Source organism: Diadema antillarum, unplaced genomic scaffold (genome assembly GCF_040938485.1).
Source record: "Diadema antillarum isolate AM-2024a unplaced genomic scaffold, OU_Dant_1.0 scf00000179, whole genome shotgun sequence".
Lineage (NCBI taxonomy): Eukaryota > Metazoa > Echinodermata > Echinoidea > Diadematoida > Diadematidae > Diadema > Diadema antillarum.
Genome location: NW_027271068.1, coordinates 319,470 through 342,129, shown reverse-complemented (window position 1 = coordinate 342,129; position 22,660 = coordinate 319,470). Strand labels below are relative to the sequence as shown.

General features: G+C 37.6%; 1 protein-coding gene across 1 annotated transcript; it reads right to left on the bottom strand.

Annotated features, from left to right (window-relative positions):
* Window positions 1–3,320: 3,320 nt before the first annotated feature.
* LOC139722988 (uncharacterized) lies at window positions 3,321–22,342 on the bottom strand. The gene is made up of 7 exons (XM_071634266.1): window positions 22,300–22,342; window positions 19,992–20,240; window positions 12,943–13,242; window positions 11,255–11,554; window positions 8,484–8,777; window positions 4,325–4,527; window positions 3,321–3,492 (listed from the first exon to the last, which is right to left on the bottom strand). The coding sequence occupies exons 1-6, from the start codon at window positions 22,340–22,342 to the stop codon at window positions 4,349–4,351; spliced, it is 1,365 nt and encodes a 454-aa protein (XP_071490367.1). The 3' UTR covers window positions 3,321–3,492; window positions 4,325–4,348.
* Window positions 22,343–22,660: the final 318 nt, after the last annotated feature.

Below are 22,660 nucleotides of genomic sequence, written 5' to 3'. Positions count from 1 at the left end.
CTAGTGCCATCACATAAAGCAAACGGAATCGAAATCGGGTTAGAAATGGCGAAGGAGTAGCATTTTGTAGCCAATTTACAATATAGGTCAAAAATCAAGGTCAACAGTCAAAGAAGTCAAAGGTCAAAATTCTGTGTAGAAGTTTTGAAGCCCTCACCCAGTGCCATCACATAAAGCAAACGGAATCGAAATCGGGTTAGAAATGGCGAAGGAGTAGCATTTTGTAGCAAAATGTACAATACAGGTAAAAAAATCAAGGTCAAAGGTCAAAGAAGTCAAAGGTCAAAATTCTGTGTAGAAATTTTGAAGCCCTCAACTAGTGCCATCACATAAAGCAAACGGAATCGAAATCGGGTTAGAAATGGCGAAGGAGTAGCATTTTGTAGCAAAATGTACAATATAGGTCAAAGGTCAAGGTCAAAGGTCACAACTGAAATTCTGTGTAGAAATTTCAAAGCTCCCACGTAGTGCTATCATATAAAGCAAACAGAATCAAAATCGGCTCATAAATGACAGAGAAGTAGCAAATTGAAGATTTTGATCACACACGGACGCACACACGGACACACGGACACACACACGGACACACACACGTACGGAGCCCGTTTCATAGTCCCCTGCTCGAACTCGTCCGGCGGGGACAAAAAAAGACTACACAACAAATCATCATGGCAGATCGCATCATCAGCCACACAGTCAAGTTTCTCGGTACAGCTTTCTGATATAATGCTAGCAAATTCCAATCACCGACAGATGGCATTTTGAGCCCTTTCTAGTGCTATGTTATGGCTTTTACAGTCTTTCAAATTAGTATTATAGCATAACATTATGTAAAATTATCATTCAATTTTTTCCATGTTTTTTATATAAATATGAATATATCATACAAATTTAAATGAATGTCTATGAGTGCAATGGACAGAATATCTAATGAGGTGAAAGAGGAAAATGGAATGGATCAATAATTATTATTTCATCTTTCACTGAATGAAATATTCTTTCATTGTATGAATGTTTATTATTTGTTTCATAAAACACCTACAAATAGATCCTTGTCAATGTTTGATGAATTTAGAAACAATGAGAGAAATGTGTGAGCTTTCAGATCGAGAGAGTACTTAGCACTACATGTATATGCTGGAGCTCTGTCCGTTAATTACGCTTGAATGCATGCACACTGCTAAGGCAAGCGTTTTATGTACCAAGGTGTGCCGTGCTCTCGGCACACATGCAATGGAGCAAATTCCATAGATTGAAGATTGTATGGTTAATGGAGCCACAATTTAATGACTGATGACATTATAGTAAAGACAAATGATCAACACCAAACAACCAATCAAATGACAAGGATCTATTTAGGTGTTTTATAAATATTACATACACCGTCAAGTAAATGCATCACATTTGAACCATATCTGATGCATTCTCTTTGGTGTTTATATTCTGCAGAACATACAATTTATATTGTCATGCTGCACAACGCATACTTGCCAACTCTACAGCTTTTGGCAGTTGACTGACGCTAAAGAGAGATACTTTTTTTTTTCTAATCTGTCACCAAATCTGGATGTTATGACAAGATACTACAGGAATGAATGGTAGCCAAATATATTCCAAATGTGTGCCATATCAGAGTCAATGGACACATGACTTGTTCATTTGACTCAGTTATAAGTGTGCAGTATATAAAAAAAAATGCAATATTCAGTCAAACCTGTCTTAACGACCACCTTTCTTTAATGACATCTGTCCATAACAACCACTAATAATTCTCCCGCAGTCAATTTATGTACAAAAACAAGTAAAAATTCAGATCTCAGCCACCGATAGTGCGTTCCCCGCAAAATTTTGCCTGAACGTAGAGCCGGATGTCAACTACAAGATTACATGGTCATACTATAGAAAAATATTTATTTTCTATTTTTAGCATATATGGAAATTAATGCATGAAATTTGTATTTTCACCTGTAACTCCATTAAAAAGACTGAAGGATTGCTAAATTTTTCTTGCAAATTTCCTTGCAAAAAAAGAGCACAATCAAAATCAATGCCTTTTTTTTAACCTTTTGTTTTTGTTTTTGTTTCGATCAAATTTTGTTGCAGGCACTTTTTCACGCTGATCTACATTAGAATTGATTAATTCATGATTAAAAGTGAAAATAATCAAATTTATATCAATCTAAAAAAATTGAATAGGATTTTCACACGATATCATGAATTTGAGCTGTTTGGGGTTAACATGCATATATGCAAATTATTACGTAACTTCGGAACGGTGTACCTTGACGTCGCAAATTTGGTCTCAAAATATGCGGGAGACTTCAATGAAAAAGTCCCGAAATGACGCGCCATCTTTTCATGTCGCGGAATCATGGCGCGAAATGTCAAGGAGGGGGGGGGGTTATTTAACCCTCCCTCCCAGTTAAAACAGGGTTAATTCATTTCAGGTTTGACATTGTTACTATTTAGTACCAGTGGTCTCATCAATAGATGATTACAAAATTTGACGTTTAATAGCCAGAAATGCAGCCATTGTACTTCTCAAATTTCAAAATCTCTCTCCCATGTACACCCTCCTCCGCTCTGTCGCTTATGCTCCCTCCGTGCCTGGATTCTGCCCTATAGGATTTCTCACATCAAAATTTTGGCAAGTATGACAACAGACATGGGCCAGTCTAACTGGGAAAAATCTAAATCATAGATTTTGTTGGGTACTGATATTCATTTTATATCTACTTCCCAATTAAACTAATACATAATACTTTGACTGCCAGCAGTCATGATTATGTAACATTCATGTATTCATTTAAACTTTGATGAATCCATATATCTCAGCCATTGAAAAGGATTGAATTTACAAATATCTGCACAACTGTCAGCTATCAATTACACACAAAACAAAATTAACATTTGAGACATATACCAAATCCATAGGAAGGTAATATAACTTTAGTTTGGTGGCCTTTGACCTTATCCTTGACATTCCATATCTTAAAATACATGTACAACATATCTGTTCAGGTTGAAAATGGCTCTTAATGCCTTGGGCCTCCTACCACAACTTATTGGAAAAGTGGCTTAAACTGGTGCACCTTTGTCTATACATTAAAAACAATAATGTTTTTAAACATTCGCAATGGCTTCACATGTAGAATGGAATGTTAGGGTCAGAGCCAACAAATGTTGCCATGTGGGACTTTCCTCATTACATATGGTGCTTCATGAGACTGGTAGCTGCTCGAGTTTCACTGCCACAGTTTGGATCACTTTTTCACACTAGCAGCTCACCTCACTCGCTTTGCAGCAGTCAATGTCTTTTGGAGGAAGGCTGAAACTTTGGTAGGTAGTCATCTTGCTCCCATACCTCCCTTGAGCAGCTCTAGTCCTGTGTAGTATAGTAGTGAGCACTGCCTTCATGGACTTTAAGGACACTTCAGAGAAAATCAAGACGGCCACTTCTATGAGCTGATATTTATCTTTGGCTTCCACTTCCTTTATATAAAATATAAGAATAGAGAAAGAAGAAAAATAAAAGAACAGTAGGCTCCCTTTAATCTGACTTCAAATAACTATACTAGCCCTCGAACAAAATGACTGTTTACAGAAACAACTACAGTGTGTCATGTTTCTTCTAAGAGATTTTAACAAATCAAATCTGCAGGATCATAATTTCTGAGTTAAGGCGACAATGTGTTTTGTTGTGTGATCTTTATGCATAATAATGGTCAGTCGATCAGGCTATCATAACACACATGTACATGCATAGTACACTTTTGGATTGCTCAAAATACAACTGTAGCTCTCCGTCTGGTTATAATGACATTTCAGACTTAAGCACTTCCAACAAAAAAAAATATCCGGAGTTGATCAAATGAAGAATGTGTTTTTTTCATGCATCAGTCAAAGTTTAATCTTCAAGGTAACTATGGGTAACCCATGAGGTGAAGCTTCATTCATTTAGACTTGATTCCATAGTTAGGCCTACTGTATGCCCACAAAAAAGAGACATGCACATCATATGTTTTGTGGAATGGGGGACATTTTTTTTTCACCAGAAATCCAGTTTTTGATAATGCTACTTCCCTGAAGCATTTCTTTGGCCTAGCTGTCATAGATGCAAACCATGCACTCAGTACTTCCAAACCACGCTTCCAGTAATTACTGGATTCATGGAAAATTAACTGGATGCATGGTGAGGCTACCAGTCTTAATGAATGTAGGAATGTCTGTGCAGTATGTGTACTGCTGCTACAATTGTGGGACAGCATGTTTACAGTCTAAGGCTATCGAATGGGGCAACATGTTATTCCTCTCTTATACTTACTATGGGACCCTTCTTCCTGGAGAATCAAACTTCATACTCTTCCTGACAACCACCATGACAGTTGCATCCTTCATGCATCACCCTCTTTAGTCCCCATCTCCAGCAAAACTTTTGGAGTGTGTATATGACAGAAGGGAGCGACAGCAGGAACAGGAAGGCAAAAAAGTATGTTGATATCATCCATCCAACTGGCTCTTGATAACCTTCATGAGAAAATCATGAAATGGGAAATTTACAATCAATTGGATCCACTATTACGCAGCTTATGAAAAAAAGGTAAACTACATATATTATAACTAACAGGAGCAGTCATTTTTTGCAAACCCTAATAATTTTCTGCCAATTTTACGACCTCAACGATATTTTAAATGTATAGATACAGGTGTTTTGAAAGTGTTGCACCTACATTTGTAGTAGCGTAAGTATACATGTACATGTAGCTCTTTACATCCACTGATTTTACAATGCACAGTAATTGGTAGTATAATGTTCAACCACTCTATTAACATTCCCGAAATACTGCTGGTGACTACAAGGCAAGTGCCAAAATGTGTCTTGCCCATTTGTGCAGAAGAATTTAATGTTTTTCTAACTCCCAGAAGTTTGTTGACCCCTGTCTGTCACATTTGACCTTGTGGTGACCTCTACATCCCTAAGCAAGGGACATGTACCACCCAAGTTTGGTCACAAACGGACATATAGGCCTATACCAAAAGTTATTAGCCATAAACGAAACACGTCTTTAAAAAAAACTTAAAGTCCCAGTCACATATTAACACGGATGCTCAAGGATCTACACGGCAATCCCGAATCATGCGAGCGATGATCCGGAGAGATTCGAGATATTGTAGATTTGCCCCGAATGGAGCGTCGACGAGCATTTATGACTGTACACAAGGCATCAACACAGCAGCTACACGAATGAGGTCGAACTAACATGGCATCTACACGGCGCCTAACACGGACCATGCTGGACAAAAGCCGGCATCTACACGGTCAATACAAGCAGAGCATGGCGTCTACAACCAACACAGCAACACGGACTAACACGGCAGCAACACAGACCAACACGGCAGCTACACACATGCCACACCTGCAAAAAGCAAGCAAATTTTGAATTTTCAAATGTCTTCTTCTTGTTCTCGTCACGTCAACATCCGTTTTTGCTTCTCGAGTAAATCATCAAAAAATTCATACATTAAACTGATATATATGTTCCATCTTTAAAGGGATCGTTAAGGCCCATTCTCCGAAAAAGTGTATAATTACAGTTATGCATGTGACAAAATTCAGCATCACAGATTTCATTCATTTTTTACCAATTCGGAAAATTTATTCCTGTAGGAATACATAACAATCAATGGTCAATTTTTGTAAGCTCATTTTCTTTTTCTAGAAGCATTTCCAAACGCAGAGTCCTTATTTTTTTTACTAAGTCATGTTAAAAAACCTCGTGTCAGATACCAGAGGTAGCATCTATTAAATAGAAAATTGTTGATTGTCTGCTTATTTCTTGATTTAAAATGGCAATGCTTATGTGAAACTACAAGCTTAAACATGAACAAACATCATGGAAACATTTTTGTGTCAGCCTTGATCTAATCAGTAATAAAAAGGTTTGAGATTTATAAAGTGAAGGCTAAATAGAAATCAAAAACATAATATAATCTATCGGCTTAAAATACGTCACCCTAATGTAACTTGAACCTGCATTTGAATTATATCAATAATCTCATTGTTTATGTATAAAACATTATGAATAAGTATTACACTTCTAATTAGAAAATGCCAGGTAACATCTCTGCCAGATTGAATACATATTGTATCAGAAGAAGGCCAGTGTGGTAACGTACATGATGCATTAGAAGTTCTGTTAGCGTGTACGTTTCAGACCCAACACTAATCATGCCAATAAATTCATTTTAACTTGTAAGAACATCACTTGTGTGACTATTTCAGTTAAAACACCACACTTCTAACCGTAAAAAGAATGATCTCGTCATAGACAGATTTGATAACTCTTCAATCATGTCAATAAAACTTTTGAGATATACACGTGTACATGAAATACGTGAACCAAACAAACATAAATCCACAATATTTTTTTAATATAGTTCATAAATTGTGTAATTACACAGAAGACATTACAAATGAAATTGGAAAATATTTCTATGTAAATAATACACTTGAATTCAATTTTCATTTGTTCCTGTCTGTAATAAATTAGGCCTCAAGAATCGATAAATGATGGTAACGTATCTGACAAAGCTTTTATGTTCATTGACACATTTAACGACCAATTTACATCAAAGCCCGATTACTGAAACATTCGACTCAAAAACCTATTTTTTTAACCTTCAATAATGGAGAAAAGATGCAAAATTATAATGAATAAACGTAGACCATTCATGTAGTCTCGTTTGCTGTGAAGTTGACAACATAAGGCAAGTACCAGACTTCAGCCCTTAAAATCCCGGTAAGTTGATTTTTACAGACAAAAAGTTATTGTAACTAAAAAATACACAAACACACACACACACACACACACACACACACACACAAACCAAGCACACAACAAAGCAGAAATATAATGGATTTGGAAGTCAACATGTATCTGACTGCACTTTTTGAAAATGCCATAATTCTAAGGGATAATACAGTTCTGATTTAGATGAGGATTCAGGTTTTCTTTTTTGCAAGATAATCGAAAGTTATCCACTTTAAATATGACATACTTCCAAGAGCATACAATAGTTTATTCTAAGAGGAATTAAAGTTTATGTCATGAAATTCGGTTCAGAAATGGCTGAGATGTCCCAGATAAAGTAAAAGAAAAAGTAGATGGGCCATCATATTTTGTTAGGACCTCTTTCTTTTACTTTATTTTGGATATCTTGACCATTACAAAACCCATTTTCATAAAACTTTGAATTCCTCTTAGAACTGCATGTTCTCTTGGTAAGTTTCAATTCGATTCTATAGCAGTTCAAGTTGGCAGCTCAGCAGCGTCAATCTCATCTCATCATCCATGGTGATACAGCGCCTGTGGCAGCAGAGAGAAGTGAGATTATGTTGAAAATTCCTCAAATTTTAGGGAAGTCAAGTGGGTCCGTGTGATCTTGATGTGAAAAAAAAATGATGGACTGCCAAGGATACTCCTGGTACCTACACGGTCGTTCCAGGCATCAACAAGGACCTTCCCGGCATTTACACTGCAGCAACACGGACCACCCCGGATTGCTCTGCAAACACGGCAATCCCCGGATGACGCCGGATGTTTTTGATTTTCAAAAGTTGCCGTGTTGGCCTCCCGGATTTCCCTGGATGTCCAAGGCGTCAACCCGGAACTCTCCCTGGATCACCCCGAGTCAGGTCCGGGTTGGTCCGGGTGATCCGGGATGTCTATGTGACTGGGGCTTAACATCGGGCCCTAAAGTTCATTGATCCCTGCCTATGACCGTTGACCTTGAGGTGAACTTCATGTTTGACAAAATGTTTAACTTTGTATAACCACTCTTCCCTCCAAGTTTGATTGAAATTGAAGTCCTCAGTAGAGTATTTCAAGTTTTTGTAGGGTAGCGTTACGGAAGGTCGGACGACGGACGGACGATGAACGGACAGACAGACGACGAACGGACAGATGCTGCAAGCGATCCCATTGTCTACCCGCACCTCTGGTGGGCTCGACAAAAATGGCAAAGCATTCTATTTGCTGTTATTCTGCCTATTTGGGCACAAAAAAAAAACAGTACCCGCAGATACAGAAAAACTATGAGATCAAAGTAACCTATGTACGTACATTATGTTTGTACCTCCCTGTTGTTGGTGAAATTGAATGCAATGAATTCCATATTTGCAATATAATGTCATGTTTCCTCAATCTTTCTTGCAAGCAATGTCTTGCAAGATGTATAAAAGCTTTACTGTGCATTCCAATAAATTACCTCATATCTATATGGTAGACAGTAATGAAAGGATATTGGATTTTTTTCAAAGTTTGCATATTTGCAAAAAGAAATATGCAATATTTCTGTCTTCTCTTGTTCTTCAGCTCTGTTGAAGAGTGCACCCTTAACTTACCTTACTTTGAGTGCATGCCATACACTATTAAAGATTTCACATAATGCAATTCACATCCAATGTGAGGCAGAGTACATACCTTTTACTCTCAGGTCAGAAGTTTCATTATATGTTTCCAATGCAAAGGAGCAGCGTCTCTCAGCTGGGGTGTTTGGACTGTTGATGAAGACTACACACCAAGTGTTAAAGGTGCCATCACTATTAATGCTTTGGCCTATATATTCATCGTGTTCACCCCATGTTGGATATTTCTCTGGAAAGACATTTTCTACGCTGCAATTGAAGTTGGCATGGGTTCCAAAGAAGATTGTCTGTTCACACTGCTTTCCATTACCTCTGCAACCATCAATAAGTGGAGATGTCACCGGTAATGCTGTTTGGGAAGGGAAGGGGGAGACTATCGATCACTCATCCCGTATTTATAATAAATGAATGTCCCCATATTAGACATATTGTTGTATTTGACAGCTATAGATGATTCTTGTTGCCCTGTTCTGTTGGCAACTATCATCTACACAAGTCATGAAATGATAGATTTCTCTCTGCAAATCTGCACTGTCTGTATTAATCTTCACACTCACAGGGCAATAAGTATAAAAACAAAATGTATTATAGTGAATTGATGAGACCATAAACAGAATGAAAAACTATTGATCATAAAACGATATTCCACAGACACAATGCTTAAACTGGGCTGTTCCATTTTGCAGGGATGCCAAGTTCAAAAATTTTTTATGAGTGAGATTTTCATGACTCGGCATCGTTCGGCATCTCGGCGCGCGAATGTGCCAGCGAGCGAGGGTGTGGGAGGGGGTTTTCCCCCCTTTGGCCTTCCACAGTAGGGAGTTTTTTCAATTTTTAGCTCTTAATGGTGCGATCAGGTGCATACTAAAGTGACCATTTTTTACTTATTTTGAAAGACAGAAGGGAAATGTACCTTCAATTGCAACTATCACTTTAATCTTTTGAGCTATATATGCTCATTATTATAGATAGGCCCAAGTTGCAGACTTCGCCCGATGAGTGAGAAAATGGGTGCCATGCGTGAGATCGTGAGACGGCCCCTAAATGCTTGAGTCTCACGCAGAATGCGTGAGACTTGGTAGCTCTGATTTTGTTAACACAAATTTGAAGCAGATGATAATGTAACAATTGTTGTCATGTTAAACACTTGTTGAGGATAGGTACATCATACATAATTCATGTTAAAATAAATCAAATCTATTTTGCACTATATAGACAGAAAAGAGTAAAGGTGAGAGCCTAGGATCTGAATTCAGACATTCTTCTGATCAGTGCACATTTGCAGTCATGAGCTTATTATCAATCAGTCACGAGTCCTGACCCAGTACTACTACACAATACATGTTACTTGAATATTTTGCGTCAATAAGCACTCTCTCCATTAAAATGATGCTAGCTAGAATTACACGGATACCCTTAACTACTTTAGATGTTAGTTAAAAGGTCGAGTGAATGGGTACTTTTCATTAAAAAATGTAATTTTGTATTTGTGTACATACATGTGAGTGATGTCATAAATGCTGCAAGTCTTCTAATCCAGCAATGGCTGCACTAAAACTTTAAAAGTGCATAACTTTTCAACAAATTGTCAAATGTTCCTCAAACTTTCTTGACGTTTTCTACTACTATTGCTTCATTTTCTCAATTAACATACAGTTATCATACAAGAGGGTTTCATTCTCCTTTCAATGATTACATGCCAAACTATCTCCATTATTTTACACTTACAGCAGGTTAACCTACTGCAAGTGTAAAATAATGGAGATAGTATATAAAGAGCACAAAACTGTACAGAATTTCTGAGGGCGAACAATGATTTGGGCGAGTCAGTGCATGTGTCTTACTTGCTGGAAGTGTTCTATTCAAATTCTACTTGCGGGTATACTGTGTGACCTTTGTACCAGTCGCGACGGTGGAGGCTGACACCTCAGTGATGGAATTTCTCTGAAGGAATGACTAAAGTCCCACGGAATGTCATTATCTTGGCTGCATGCGGGGACTGCGAAGTGCCTGCGTGGGAGTTGCCTGCGAAGTGCTGCCGCTTAACGGGCCTCCTACTGGCTTTCTGCGTGGACCTCTCCGGGTATCCCCGCGACTCACCCGGAAAAAGTTTTGGTCATGCTCAAAATTTGGCTGCGGTTAAATCGAACTTGCGTGAGCACCTCCGGGCAACTACAGGCGAGATACGCGCTAGGTACTGTCAGGTGCGGACCAACTGCGGAGAGCTCCAGGTAGCAAATTTGTTTCCCCGCAAAATGAGCTGCAAAACTTCCCCAGATACGGTATAAAAAGGCCTTGAGCATGCTCAAAACTTGTTCCGAGTGTGTCGTGGGGGTTCGCTCGCAGAGTATATGCAGAACACCAGTAGGAGACCCTTACCGGCAGCACCTCGCAGGAGTTCGCTCTCACGCAGGTCAAACGGAATGCACGCAAGTAGAAGCTAAGTAGCACGCGTCTAGTAGGTAAGAAACAAATGCGAAAATTGCAAACATTCTTGTTCGCCCGCAGAAAATCTTCTACGTGCTGGAAACTACCTCCTCGCCACAAGCCCGCATAGCTGGTCCGGAAAGGTGTGACACGGCCTTAAAACATATTCCACCGACATGTGACTTTGCATTGCACTTTCTCAACATTTAGGCACATGAGGTATGCATGTGTGCATGTTCAACCTATTTTGCATACATTGTACAAAATGTATGGGACATCACAAGGTATTAAAGCCTTTAGAGTGGTTTTTGATACATTTTGTGTTTCTCATCTAGTTGATAGTACGTAGATATTTGTAATACAATAACAAAAAAAAAAAAGGAAATTACATGTGCTTACCGTAGGCATGGAAAGCAACGGTGTGGGAGACACCTGCTTTCTCCTGACTTGCATTTTGGATGCATTCATAAGATCCATCATCACCTGGCGACACTTTATCAATTGACAAAGAGAAGTCTGGGCCGATGGTGTATCCAGCAGCAGTGATGTTACCAGAAGAGGAGGCAATCAGCTTGCCCTCTGGGAAGTCGTTTGAGAACACTGTCCAATAAGCACCAGACTCGCTGAGTTCAGTTGATAACGGACAGGAAAATGTCACATTCTCCCCGACCCGGCCCTTGATTGTCTCATTGGTGAACTCTGAAAGAACAAATAATAAAACACAGATTATTTAACATCAAGTTTACTTTTTGAACTATAAAGAACTATAATCTATGGTATGAACGGTGAGAACACCTGGGCATGAAACGTATGCTTAAAATGAAAAAATTGCATTCACTTTCAGAGAATGCAAACATGGAATGCAAACATGGAAACAGAGAAGCCAAGAAAATGATTATTTTCTCTGGTACACATGAAAGCGAACTTAACTACTCATCCCTGAAGGATGGCATTATTGATATGTTGGAAATTATACCATCTCTGTGCTGTGTAAATTGTATGAACAACACATGAAGAGTTTGAGCATAGAAACACATAAATGCCATTATCAATTAAGTTTTGAATAATTATGATAGAATGTTATCATTAAAGAGAAGAAACTATTGAAAATCTTTTAATGGTACAGCTGTTGATACATAAGAATTATTTTAGAAGATATCAAAATTTAGACATTAAAGGACAAGTCCACCTACATGTACACGTGAATTGAGTGAAGGCAGCAATATTAGTAGAACACATCAGTGAAAGTTTGGACAAAATCGGACAGTGCGTTCAAAAGTCAGTGGTGGATGAGAAGACTACTACAGTGTGTGATGTCACATGTGTATAACAATATAAGGAAAATAAACAGAGAATTTCACAAAACTTTACTTTTTGAATCAATAACACATTTCTTCTACTTCTTACAGACATATGATAATGGATATATTATTCCCCCTGCTTTTTTTGAAAGAGAGAAGTCGAGTGTTCTTTTGTTATGCGGGAAAAATGGAAATACATGCATTTTGAATTTTCTTTATTTTTTCTTTATATCGCTTTACAAATGTGACATCACAAGATATGTTTCTCATCCAACCGTGACTGAGCAGAAACTTCAAAAATTCATAACTTTTGAACATGTATACTTACAGTTTTGTACAACACAAAGGAAAATTACGTAGCCCTTCTCCTCTTGGCAATGTAGTTGCTACAAAAAGGTGTCTTGGTAACTTTTCTCTGGGTACATGTATATTGATGGCTGCATAGAGCAAATGATTTTGCTCAGTACAGGTTCATATGCTGAACATGAGCACACTTAAAATCATACCCATCTCAAACTACAAAGTTCTGATTAACTGTGCAACCTGTATCAAAAATAATTTTCATAGTGTGTTATTGCTGAGATTTTTCTCAATTCCCAGCAAGAGTTGAAGAAAATCAGACAGCTCAGGACTATCCCTGCATTATGGGGACTAATGTGAACGCGGGAACTATAAGACCACCAAGCCAAAAGAGACGGTCACCACAGTAAGTAAAATATGATAGCAAATCCTTCAAACACTGAGCCGAGAGCACAAAATGGAAAAAAGGAATTCCCATGATCTCACCATATGGATGGAGAGAAACAGTAAGCAAAATGCCTGCTGTCTCCTGACTTGGAGGTTGGTAGCACTTATAAACTTCATGAATTGGTGCAACATTCTGAATTGTCAGTGAGAAGCCATATCCAACTGTGTAACCATCAGCTGTGATGTTACTGGGAAAGGTAGCGATCCGATTGCCTTCTGGAACGTCATTCGAGGACACCTCCCAATAAGCAACCTGGGACTTTCCGAGTTCACTTCTTGCCGGACAGGATAGTGAAACACTTGCCCCAATATGACCTCTTATGGTTTCATTTATTACAGCTGTAAAAAAAAAAAAAAGAAACGAGAAATGTTAGAATGGCAACTGGTATGCCTCTGTCACAATGCATAGCTCTCCCAATAAAGTCTTTAGTATGTCTTGACAATGTGTGACGACAGTTGGTAAAATATTTGGCATGACGAAATAGTTGGCAAAATATTAAAATGTTAGTCACAACTTTGTTGAGTGTTCACTTCCCTTGAACTAGGTTTGATTAGGTTAATGGCTATCTCTATAGAACAGGTACACGTAGTAGGAGCCCTACATGTGTTTGGGGATTTGAGGATTTTTACTTGACCTTTGACCCTATAATCCATGCGTCGAGTAATACTAAAGATATGTAGAAAAAGTGTAATATCCATATTTAACAGTAACATTTTATCATTTTAACTCTACCTTTGACCCTTGACCTTTGATCCCATATAAGCCTTAATTTCTAAGAGAATCATTGTCAGGCAGTACATGCAAAAAAAAAAATATCAATATGTACTAAGTTTCATGATGATACCTTGAACCAGTTCTGAGATATCGAGATAGAAGTGTAATTTAGCATTTATTTCACTTGACCTTTGACCACGAGGCAAAAAACTTTCCCAGAGAATGAATCTCTATTGGGAAAATGTGTGATGCACTGTGTTTCACGAAAAATCCTTTCACTACGTTTCAAGTAAATTCCTTAAGAAACAGTGACATTAGGTGAAATTGACCTCGACCTTTGACCCTATGACACCCAAATCCCAAAGATCATCTCTGCCAGTCAGTACATGCATGCATATACACTAAGTTCGAAGATACCTTGATCGATTTCCGAGACATGAAAGAAAAAAAATGAAATGTTAACATTTTTACTCGACCTTTGACTTCATGACCAAAAACTTTCTCTATAATAGAGACTCTACACTGATTAGTATAATGTTGTATACCAAGTTAAAAAAAAAATGCCCTCAGGCATTGCATACAAGTACATGCAGATATGGAGGAAATAGCGAAATTTTGAGCAGGATTTTTCTTGAAACTTAGTGTCTACCTGTTATTTTGCAATAGAGTTACTCTGGGAATTTTTTTTTTTTTGTTAAAGGTCAAAAAGTCAAAGGTCAAGTGAATTAACTTCTTCCTCCATATCTGGGAAGTGGATCAAGGTATTATCATGAAAATTAGTACGATGCATGTTCTGCCTGACAGTGATTTCCTTGGGACTTTCAACGTAATAATCTGGTCAAAGGTCAGGGGTCAAAGGCCAGGTTAAAATGCTAATATATTACTATTTGATACTGAAAATACTTTTTTCAAGGAAAGTGAACATTCAACACATTTGTGACAAACATGTTATTTAATATTTTGCCAATTTTATGAAACTGTCATCACACATTTTCAGGCATACCATAGACCTATTGCCAGAACCTTGCATTATGGCGGAAGCATACCAGATGCCATAGTGACATTTCTAGTTTTTTCTTCTTCTGAATTTGTAGGTTTTTGACTGAGTAAAAGGCTACAGATGTGTGTGTGTGGGGGGGGGGGGGGGGGCATATAATCAAAACTATAGCACAGGTCAAAAGTTGATGACAATACATCTTTGTACAAAACTAAAACAAAACACAGAATAGTGCAGACAGGGAGACCCTAAAAATTAACTATTTTAAGTACAGAGTTAACGGTAGATCAAGCAAGTGCGCTATCATTAGATGGATTGAATCTAAACAAAACCTATCAAGAAATGCACCCGTATGCCACCAACAAGACAACAACCACAAACAATATATGACCTTATTGAAGATGGCACACTGGGGGGAGAATCACCAAATACAAATGCACACCTCCATACTAGTTCAGGGAAAAAATAAATATAAATCCAGAAATAAGCGTGGCAGGGTTCATACAAGAGAAATAACATGGAGATTGCCTTTGGCTTTGTGGACATCACATTAGCAGCAGCACCATTAAAAAAAAATGATAAAGGTAGACTTGACTGGATGATTAACCTCCAGTAGTGCACACAGAAGCAAACAGCTTTATCTTTAAAAATAAAACTAATTTTGTCCAAGACGAAGGCGCTGCCATAAGGTAAAGACAGAAAGCTTGTCATGATACAACATGAACAGAATCCACCGAGAGAAAGGTGACCAACTATTGCACACACCCTCACACAATTATACTCACACAAAATGTGAAACTGTGGTGGTGGAGTACTATTTCTGAATCCAAAGTACAATGTATATCTGTAGTATTAAACAGGGGATATAATCACAAGAAGAATTGACTGAAGAAGACAATGAACATGATAATCATGATACAAACAGCGAAGTGTATGTGCATGTGTTCAACAACACAAACATACAGCATGATCAGCTTGACCCAGGAGCAAGGTAAGGAGTATTGGCAAGTTTTCCAACTTGCTGGGAGTGAAGTCCCGTCTTAACACACCTTCCCCCGGTACGCCCGGGACTCCGGCTTGAGGGTGGCATGAAGGGAGTAAAAACTCTTGAAGCAGCTTTTATGATTCATCCTTGCACATACAAAGCTAACTCACCGGTACACTACCAAAATTCAGATGTTGGAATATTTACCATTCACAAATTTAAAACAGTAATGACAAACAATCTGTCCAGGTTCTCAGAGAACAGATGAGTATAAAAGAAGCTCACTCAGTGAACTTGAATCAGTCAGCTGGAAACAGCAGTGCGGACAAGTCATTTTGACTTTTTGATATGCATTCTATGGAAGACATTGTGTGCATCACAAAACTGGACTCGCCTGCCAAACTCAACACAAGACTGTGATCATGAGTCTAAACTACAAATCTTCCGCTTGGGACATATCCCACAAAAAAAAAGGCTCTCACCAACAAAACATTTACAAATTTAAATTTTGCCACGCTTTTGGAAACTTCTCCATATTCACAAAGGCGAGACAAGGTGGGCATGGTGCCCATTTGCACTGCGATACGTTCAATATTCCTAGCAAATATTCCTGCTATTTCGGTGACATTTTGGCCACAGATTTCCAAGAAGATGTAAATAGTGCAAATGTACACTTCACACAAGACCAGCTCTGAACTTCACAGAGGACTACCAAACAAATGCTGTGAAGGGTGAACTATGGCGTATACGGGCAAGTCCAAGATAACACGCGCGTTACGTATGGGACATTCAGAGACTTTTATGACCTGAAAAATAGTGTTAATGGCCTTTGATCATATTGAACTTTATCATGGTGATGGATATCTAGGAGAAGTATAATCATGTAAAAAATTGAGAAAAATGACCTTGACAATTATATTCTAGAAGAGAAAATATGTGCCGTTACGTATGGGACCAGAAAAATTTTGTTTTTTTGAACATTTTTTTCAACCTCAAAACTCTCTGAAAGTATTTCATTCTACAACTTGTAACTCACTGTGATGAAAGTCACAACACTCAAGATTATCACAGGTAAGTTTCATGTCATTAGGCAAAAAGCTCTAATTACAGGTTCTAATTAAAGACAGACATGACGTGTTACGTATGGGACAGTTACAATTTTACGTATGGGACACTTTGTCCCCCATTCATTTAGTGTGTGGAGAACCATGTTTATGGGTATTTTGCATAATTATTGAAGTAAAATCAGTTGAAACTACTCAAATACTGATCCAGATTGTCAAGGAAACAATATTCCCCAAATATTCACCATCATAGTCATATTCAATCATATTTTCATATTTTTATGACCAATCTGAGTATGCATGCCCTTTGTCCCCCATTCGTTTAGTGTGTGGAGAACCATGTTTATGGGTATTTTGCAAAATAATTCTGCAAAATACCCATAAACAAATTTTTGCATAATTATTGAGGTGGAATCAGTTGAAATTACTCAAATACTGATCCAGATTGTCAAGGGAACAATATCCCCCAAATATCTACCATCATAATCATATTCAATCATATTCTATATTTTTCATGACTAACCTGAGTATGTATGCCCTATTTTTTATCAGGATAGTTACTACTAAAAAATTGAATAGTTTAAAGTGTTTACTTCCATTGAAGAAGGGCAGTTTGCCATTTAGTTTCAATAAAAAACAACTTGACACAAGAAATATTAATTTCAATAGATAAGCAATACCTGCTGCGTGGAATTCCAGTAATCGAGTAGATGTATGATGTCTGTCTAGCAGTCAGGTCATTGATTTGATTCACACCTCAGTATGTATGTACCCATTAATTTTGTTGTGGCTGCTATTGAAAACTGAATAAGGACAATTTGTGTATCACTTGCAATTTAAAAAAAATCATTTTACTTTTTTTTTTTTTTTTTGATATCACAACCGTTTCAATTTGGATCTCCATCATATTAACTTTGAATTCCTATAGTCTTACAATTGTATGCTCTTTAGTAATTCATATTATTGGTTTCCAGTCATCTCATAAAATGTTGAAAACTGAATCCCCATTTCTACAAAAACTATACCATCCCTTTAATGCTGATTTTCATTGTGTATTTTGCCATCTTCCCCTCCCCCTTTCTGAAAATTGTTCAGTCAAGTTCATGTATTGTTTCAAGTGTCTATAACTCAAAAAGTAGCTACAAAGTTGGGATGCTTTCTTCAGGATGATTGACCATTTGTGTACAGAGAGACCTTCCCAGCTAGCTACATGCATTCACATGCAATATATATGAGGATGTCCCATACGTAACCCATTTGTCCCATACGTAACATTATTTCAATGCCTTATAAAAAAATTTCTTTTACTGTTTTTTCTTTTTTCTATGGTATTTAATTTCTCTAAACAATAAATTAGAACTTTCCAAAAGGGCATTCAAATAACCTTAGCAATTTCAGAAAAAACCTAAAAAAATGACCTCATTTTGTTACGTATGGGACATCTCATGATAGGACACGAGCTAATTTGCATAATCATTTGCATAATCCCTAAATTTTCATACCAAGTTAAACTATTTGATGAACTTCTTATGTCCACATATTAATCAAATATCATTTGCTTTCCTTTGGATAAATATGAATTTTTATAAATGTCCCATACGTAACGCTGTGTTTTACATTTATGCAAATGAAGCCCTTGAAATTTGCATAAATTTACGTAATATAATTTTTTCCTCCATGGAAATCAAAACTTCAACTCATAAGCTTCAAAATGATACCAAATATGTCAATATTGAGCAAAGATGAAATTTTGCCTTCTGAGGGGACCTTATCTTGGACTTGCCCATACACGTGTAGCTCATAGAACTTCAAAGAACTTCTTCAAAGAATAGAAAGACGAAGAGAAGAAACTAGAAATGTTGCTGTGGCGACTGGTACAGTATGCTTCTGCCATAATACATGGTTCTCCTAATAGGTAGTACAATGTCTTGACAATGTGTAATGACAGTTTCACATTATTGGCAAAATACTGAAATGACAAGTTTGGCACAAATTTATTGAATGTGTACTCTCCTTGAACTAGGCTAATTGGATGAATGGCTATTGTGTACAAGTCTAGGAGTGCAGGTATGTGGGTATTTGAGAATTTTTACTTGACGTTTGACCCTTTTATAAGTTAATGCTTTGAGTAATTTTCAAGATATGATGAAAAAGTGTAATTTCAGTATCAAATAGTAGAATAGCATTTTAACCTGGCCTTTGACCCTATGACCCTTAAATTCTCAAGAGAGTCACTGTCAGGTAGAACATGCATAAACGTATGTGCTAAGTTTCATGATGATACCTTGAGTCACTTTCGAGATGTAGAAAGAGTGAAATTTAACACTTTCATTTGACCTAAAACTTTGACCTTTGACCTATTGGCAAGAAATTTTTCGGAGAATCTCTATTAATTTGATTTTGTACATGTATACCAATAAGTTTCAAGAAAAAATCCTTAAGGCATTGCATACACATTATGAGGGAAATAGTGAAATTTTGAGGAGTTGACCTTGACCTTTTACCCACGACCCCCAAATTCCGTACGTGATCACTGCCAGTATGTAAATGCATACTAAGTTCCATGCAGATACCTCGAACCATTGCAAAATATGGAGAAAGAGTGGAATTGTAACATTTTCACTAGGCCTTTGACCTCATGACCAAAAACTCTCTCTGGAGAATCCTTATTTCGTAGCACATGTATAAACCAAATTTTAAGAAACTACCCTAAGGCATTGCATAGATATGGGGGAAATAGTGAAATTTTAAGCATTTGACCTTTACTTTTTTATCTTTGACCTGAAACATGTTTCCCCTAAAATTGATAGACACAACTTCGCCTACGCTGATATACATGCGAAGTTTCATTAGGATACCTCAAACAGTTTTTTCGTTATACTGTCCACAAAATTGATTACGGATGGAAAGACGGATGGACGGATAACCCGAAAACATAACGCCTCTGGCGACACTTTGTGGTGGAGGCATAAAAAAGTAACTAACTAATAACAGATTTCAACCAAAAAATAATTACACACAGACATGTCAAGGGTCATTCTTCCATTCTATTCATAATTCCTAGGTGTCACAATAACAAACATTTAAGAGAATGTTCCCCTTGTATTGTGCTTCACATGCCTTCAAATATTGTGTATATCAGTGTCAAAACTGAATGAGTTCACCATCATTATTACAGGCTGAGAGCGTCCTTCATTAGTGCATGCGAGTTGACCTTTAATACAACTTTTTCATAGGTCATTGGATGGCAACCTCGGCACAATTTTAGAGATTTCTACATGGGATTCCTACATGAGTACACCCCTATAAAGTGAGTGGAATATTTACCTGTGGTTGTGAGAACAGTCTGGTGAGCGATGTACGTGACACCTGACTCTGAAGTGATGTTGCACTGGTATCGTCCAACATCTCCAACGGAGAAATTTCTTATGGTCAGAGTCAGATTATGCTCCGTTGACAAAATGTGAGTCTGCTTGGCCCAGGAGATGGAGTATTTAAAATCGTCAACATTCAGGGATGGATGACTGCACTGAACATGGATATCATCTCCAAGCAGCACTTCTCTTGTATCTTGGGCTGTAAAGAAAATAAAGACATTAAGATATATCATAGATAAATTTTGTACATAGTACTACTATACTACTACTACTACTACGACTACTATTACTACTACTTGTTATACTTATGTACTACACACGAACACACACACACACACACACACATACATGCACACACACACAAATGCATGCAAGTTATTTCTGAACCCTGGTTGATCATACAGACTGAACAGCATCACTCAATGTACACAAATATTGTGTGTTATAAAATGGGTTCAAGAATGTAGCCAATAGGAAGCGCTGAAATGAGACACACCTCCTTCCTTTACTTCAGTACAACTGCACTGCCTGTAATCCTATGGTAGATTGCCGATCGTCTGTGCGCGCGGCGGCTCCTTGATGAATTGCATGCATACGCGTACGCGCTGTCAATCCTGTAAACAACTTCTAGTTCGGGCTGCCGGCCGGCCGGCCTGTCTTCCCTTGTGCATAACATAATATGTGGCGTACGTACGTATACTGTACTATACGTACACTTTGTACAGTACAGTAGACCAAGCGTTATGGGACCGCACGCGTACATGGAGTCACTTTGAAGAGCAAATCCAACGATTTAGCAGGTTAATTCTCACGCCGTTTTCAGAGTATGTTGTCTAGTAGGCCTATATGAGGAGTCTATATCAAGTCTTTAAGGTAAAGGGTGCATATTCTATGTAAAATAAGTAAGTTTTCATGCGGGTGTCCGGAAACCCAACCCCCCATTATACTTATACACACTGTACTGTATGTGCGGGACTTCCGCGAGTGCGACGTGCGTAAAAGTTTGGGACGAACATCTTCGGACGTCTTGACCCACAAAGGTACGTGAAAAACGCTGAAAAATGATGTTAGTTTTCGAATTTTCGACCCATTTTATAAAACAAATGATGCACAGGATTATTTCATGGCGTTAGTGTAGGCGTAGTGCACTCGAGGGTATTTACAATTGTGAAACATGCACGAGGCGAAGCCGAGTGCATGTTGCACTACATTGTAAATACCCGAGAGTGAGCTACGCCTACACTAACGCACTCTATCCTGTGCATCATTTGTATAATATTGAATTTATACATTAGAGGTATTTCATCTTTCTCCCCAACCACCTCTTTTTTTTTTGGGGGGGGGGGCGGGGAGAAGCGGGTGGTCCGATTAGAAATATCTGGAGATAACTACTGCCTCTCTGAAAGTTACTTTCGTTTAATTTTGATACTGTATGCTTACATGCACATGCTATGATGGCACAACTCAACATTTATCATACTGTATGCTGATAGTCCTTGTGAAAAATTTTAGGGAGATTTGTATCATACTGTAAAACACGATATTTTTGCGGCATAAGTTTTTCGCGAATCGGAGCCAACGAACTTTTTCATGGCATGAAATTTTCGTGAGTTGCCTCTAACATTCAATGCGTATAGTGTAGACACGAACATTCACATGCATTTTATTTCACGAATCTTGGCTCTCGAAAAATGCACGAAATTAAAATGCATGTGACCATTCTCGTTTTACAGTATGTAGTAATGATCACTGACTGTAATGAGATTTTCCTGTGGATTTGGTCATCTTTTATGAAATCAGAACTGCTATCGGCCTCTAGACTGCATTTCTCATGAATAAGAGGCAGGGAGAGAGAGGCAATGTTAAGTCTCCTGAAATCCACTGAAATACGTTTGTTTGTTTTTCCTTCTTTTTCTTCTCCCTTGCAGACATTAATGTTTGTACTTGCATAGCCTGGCAAAAACATCTAAGAGAACTTACACATCCTATCAAAACTTTAACAATAACACCTTTGAACACTCAGTTCTTTCATGATAAGATCAACGTGATGAAGTGAACTTGACTGAATTCTTTCAACGATCAACTTATCATTTTTCTTCCTCAAAATATGTGAACACATATTTGCTCATTTCAAAAATCACTTTGATATTTGTTGTAGTGCTTTCTACATTTTGTACCTTAATGGTATGACTTATTTTTACTTCTTTTATTTTGGTTATTCTGTACTTATACAACCTTGTACATGTGTTCAAAGGTACCTTTGGACAGGAAGCAGTTGGCATCACTGACAAATTTAGCCATGTACTAAAGCTGAACATTATTTTCAACAATTTTGCGAATCACAGTAGGATCGCGAATTCGAAAACATCGGAAATGTCATCATGTGCTAGGGTAATTATAATAATAAAAATAATAATAAATAATAATGATAATAACAGTAATAATAATGATAATTATGATAATACTAATAATTATAATAATAATAATGATAATAATGATAACAATAATAATTACATTTATATGGCGCTTTATACTGGTGTACAGTGCATTTATTATAGCGCCAAAGTCAGTTTGTGAAAAAAACAGCCCTCGAAAAATGTCTGTGACCTCCTCATTCGC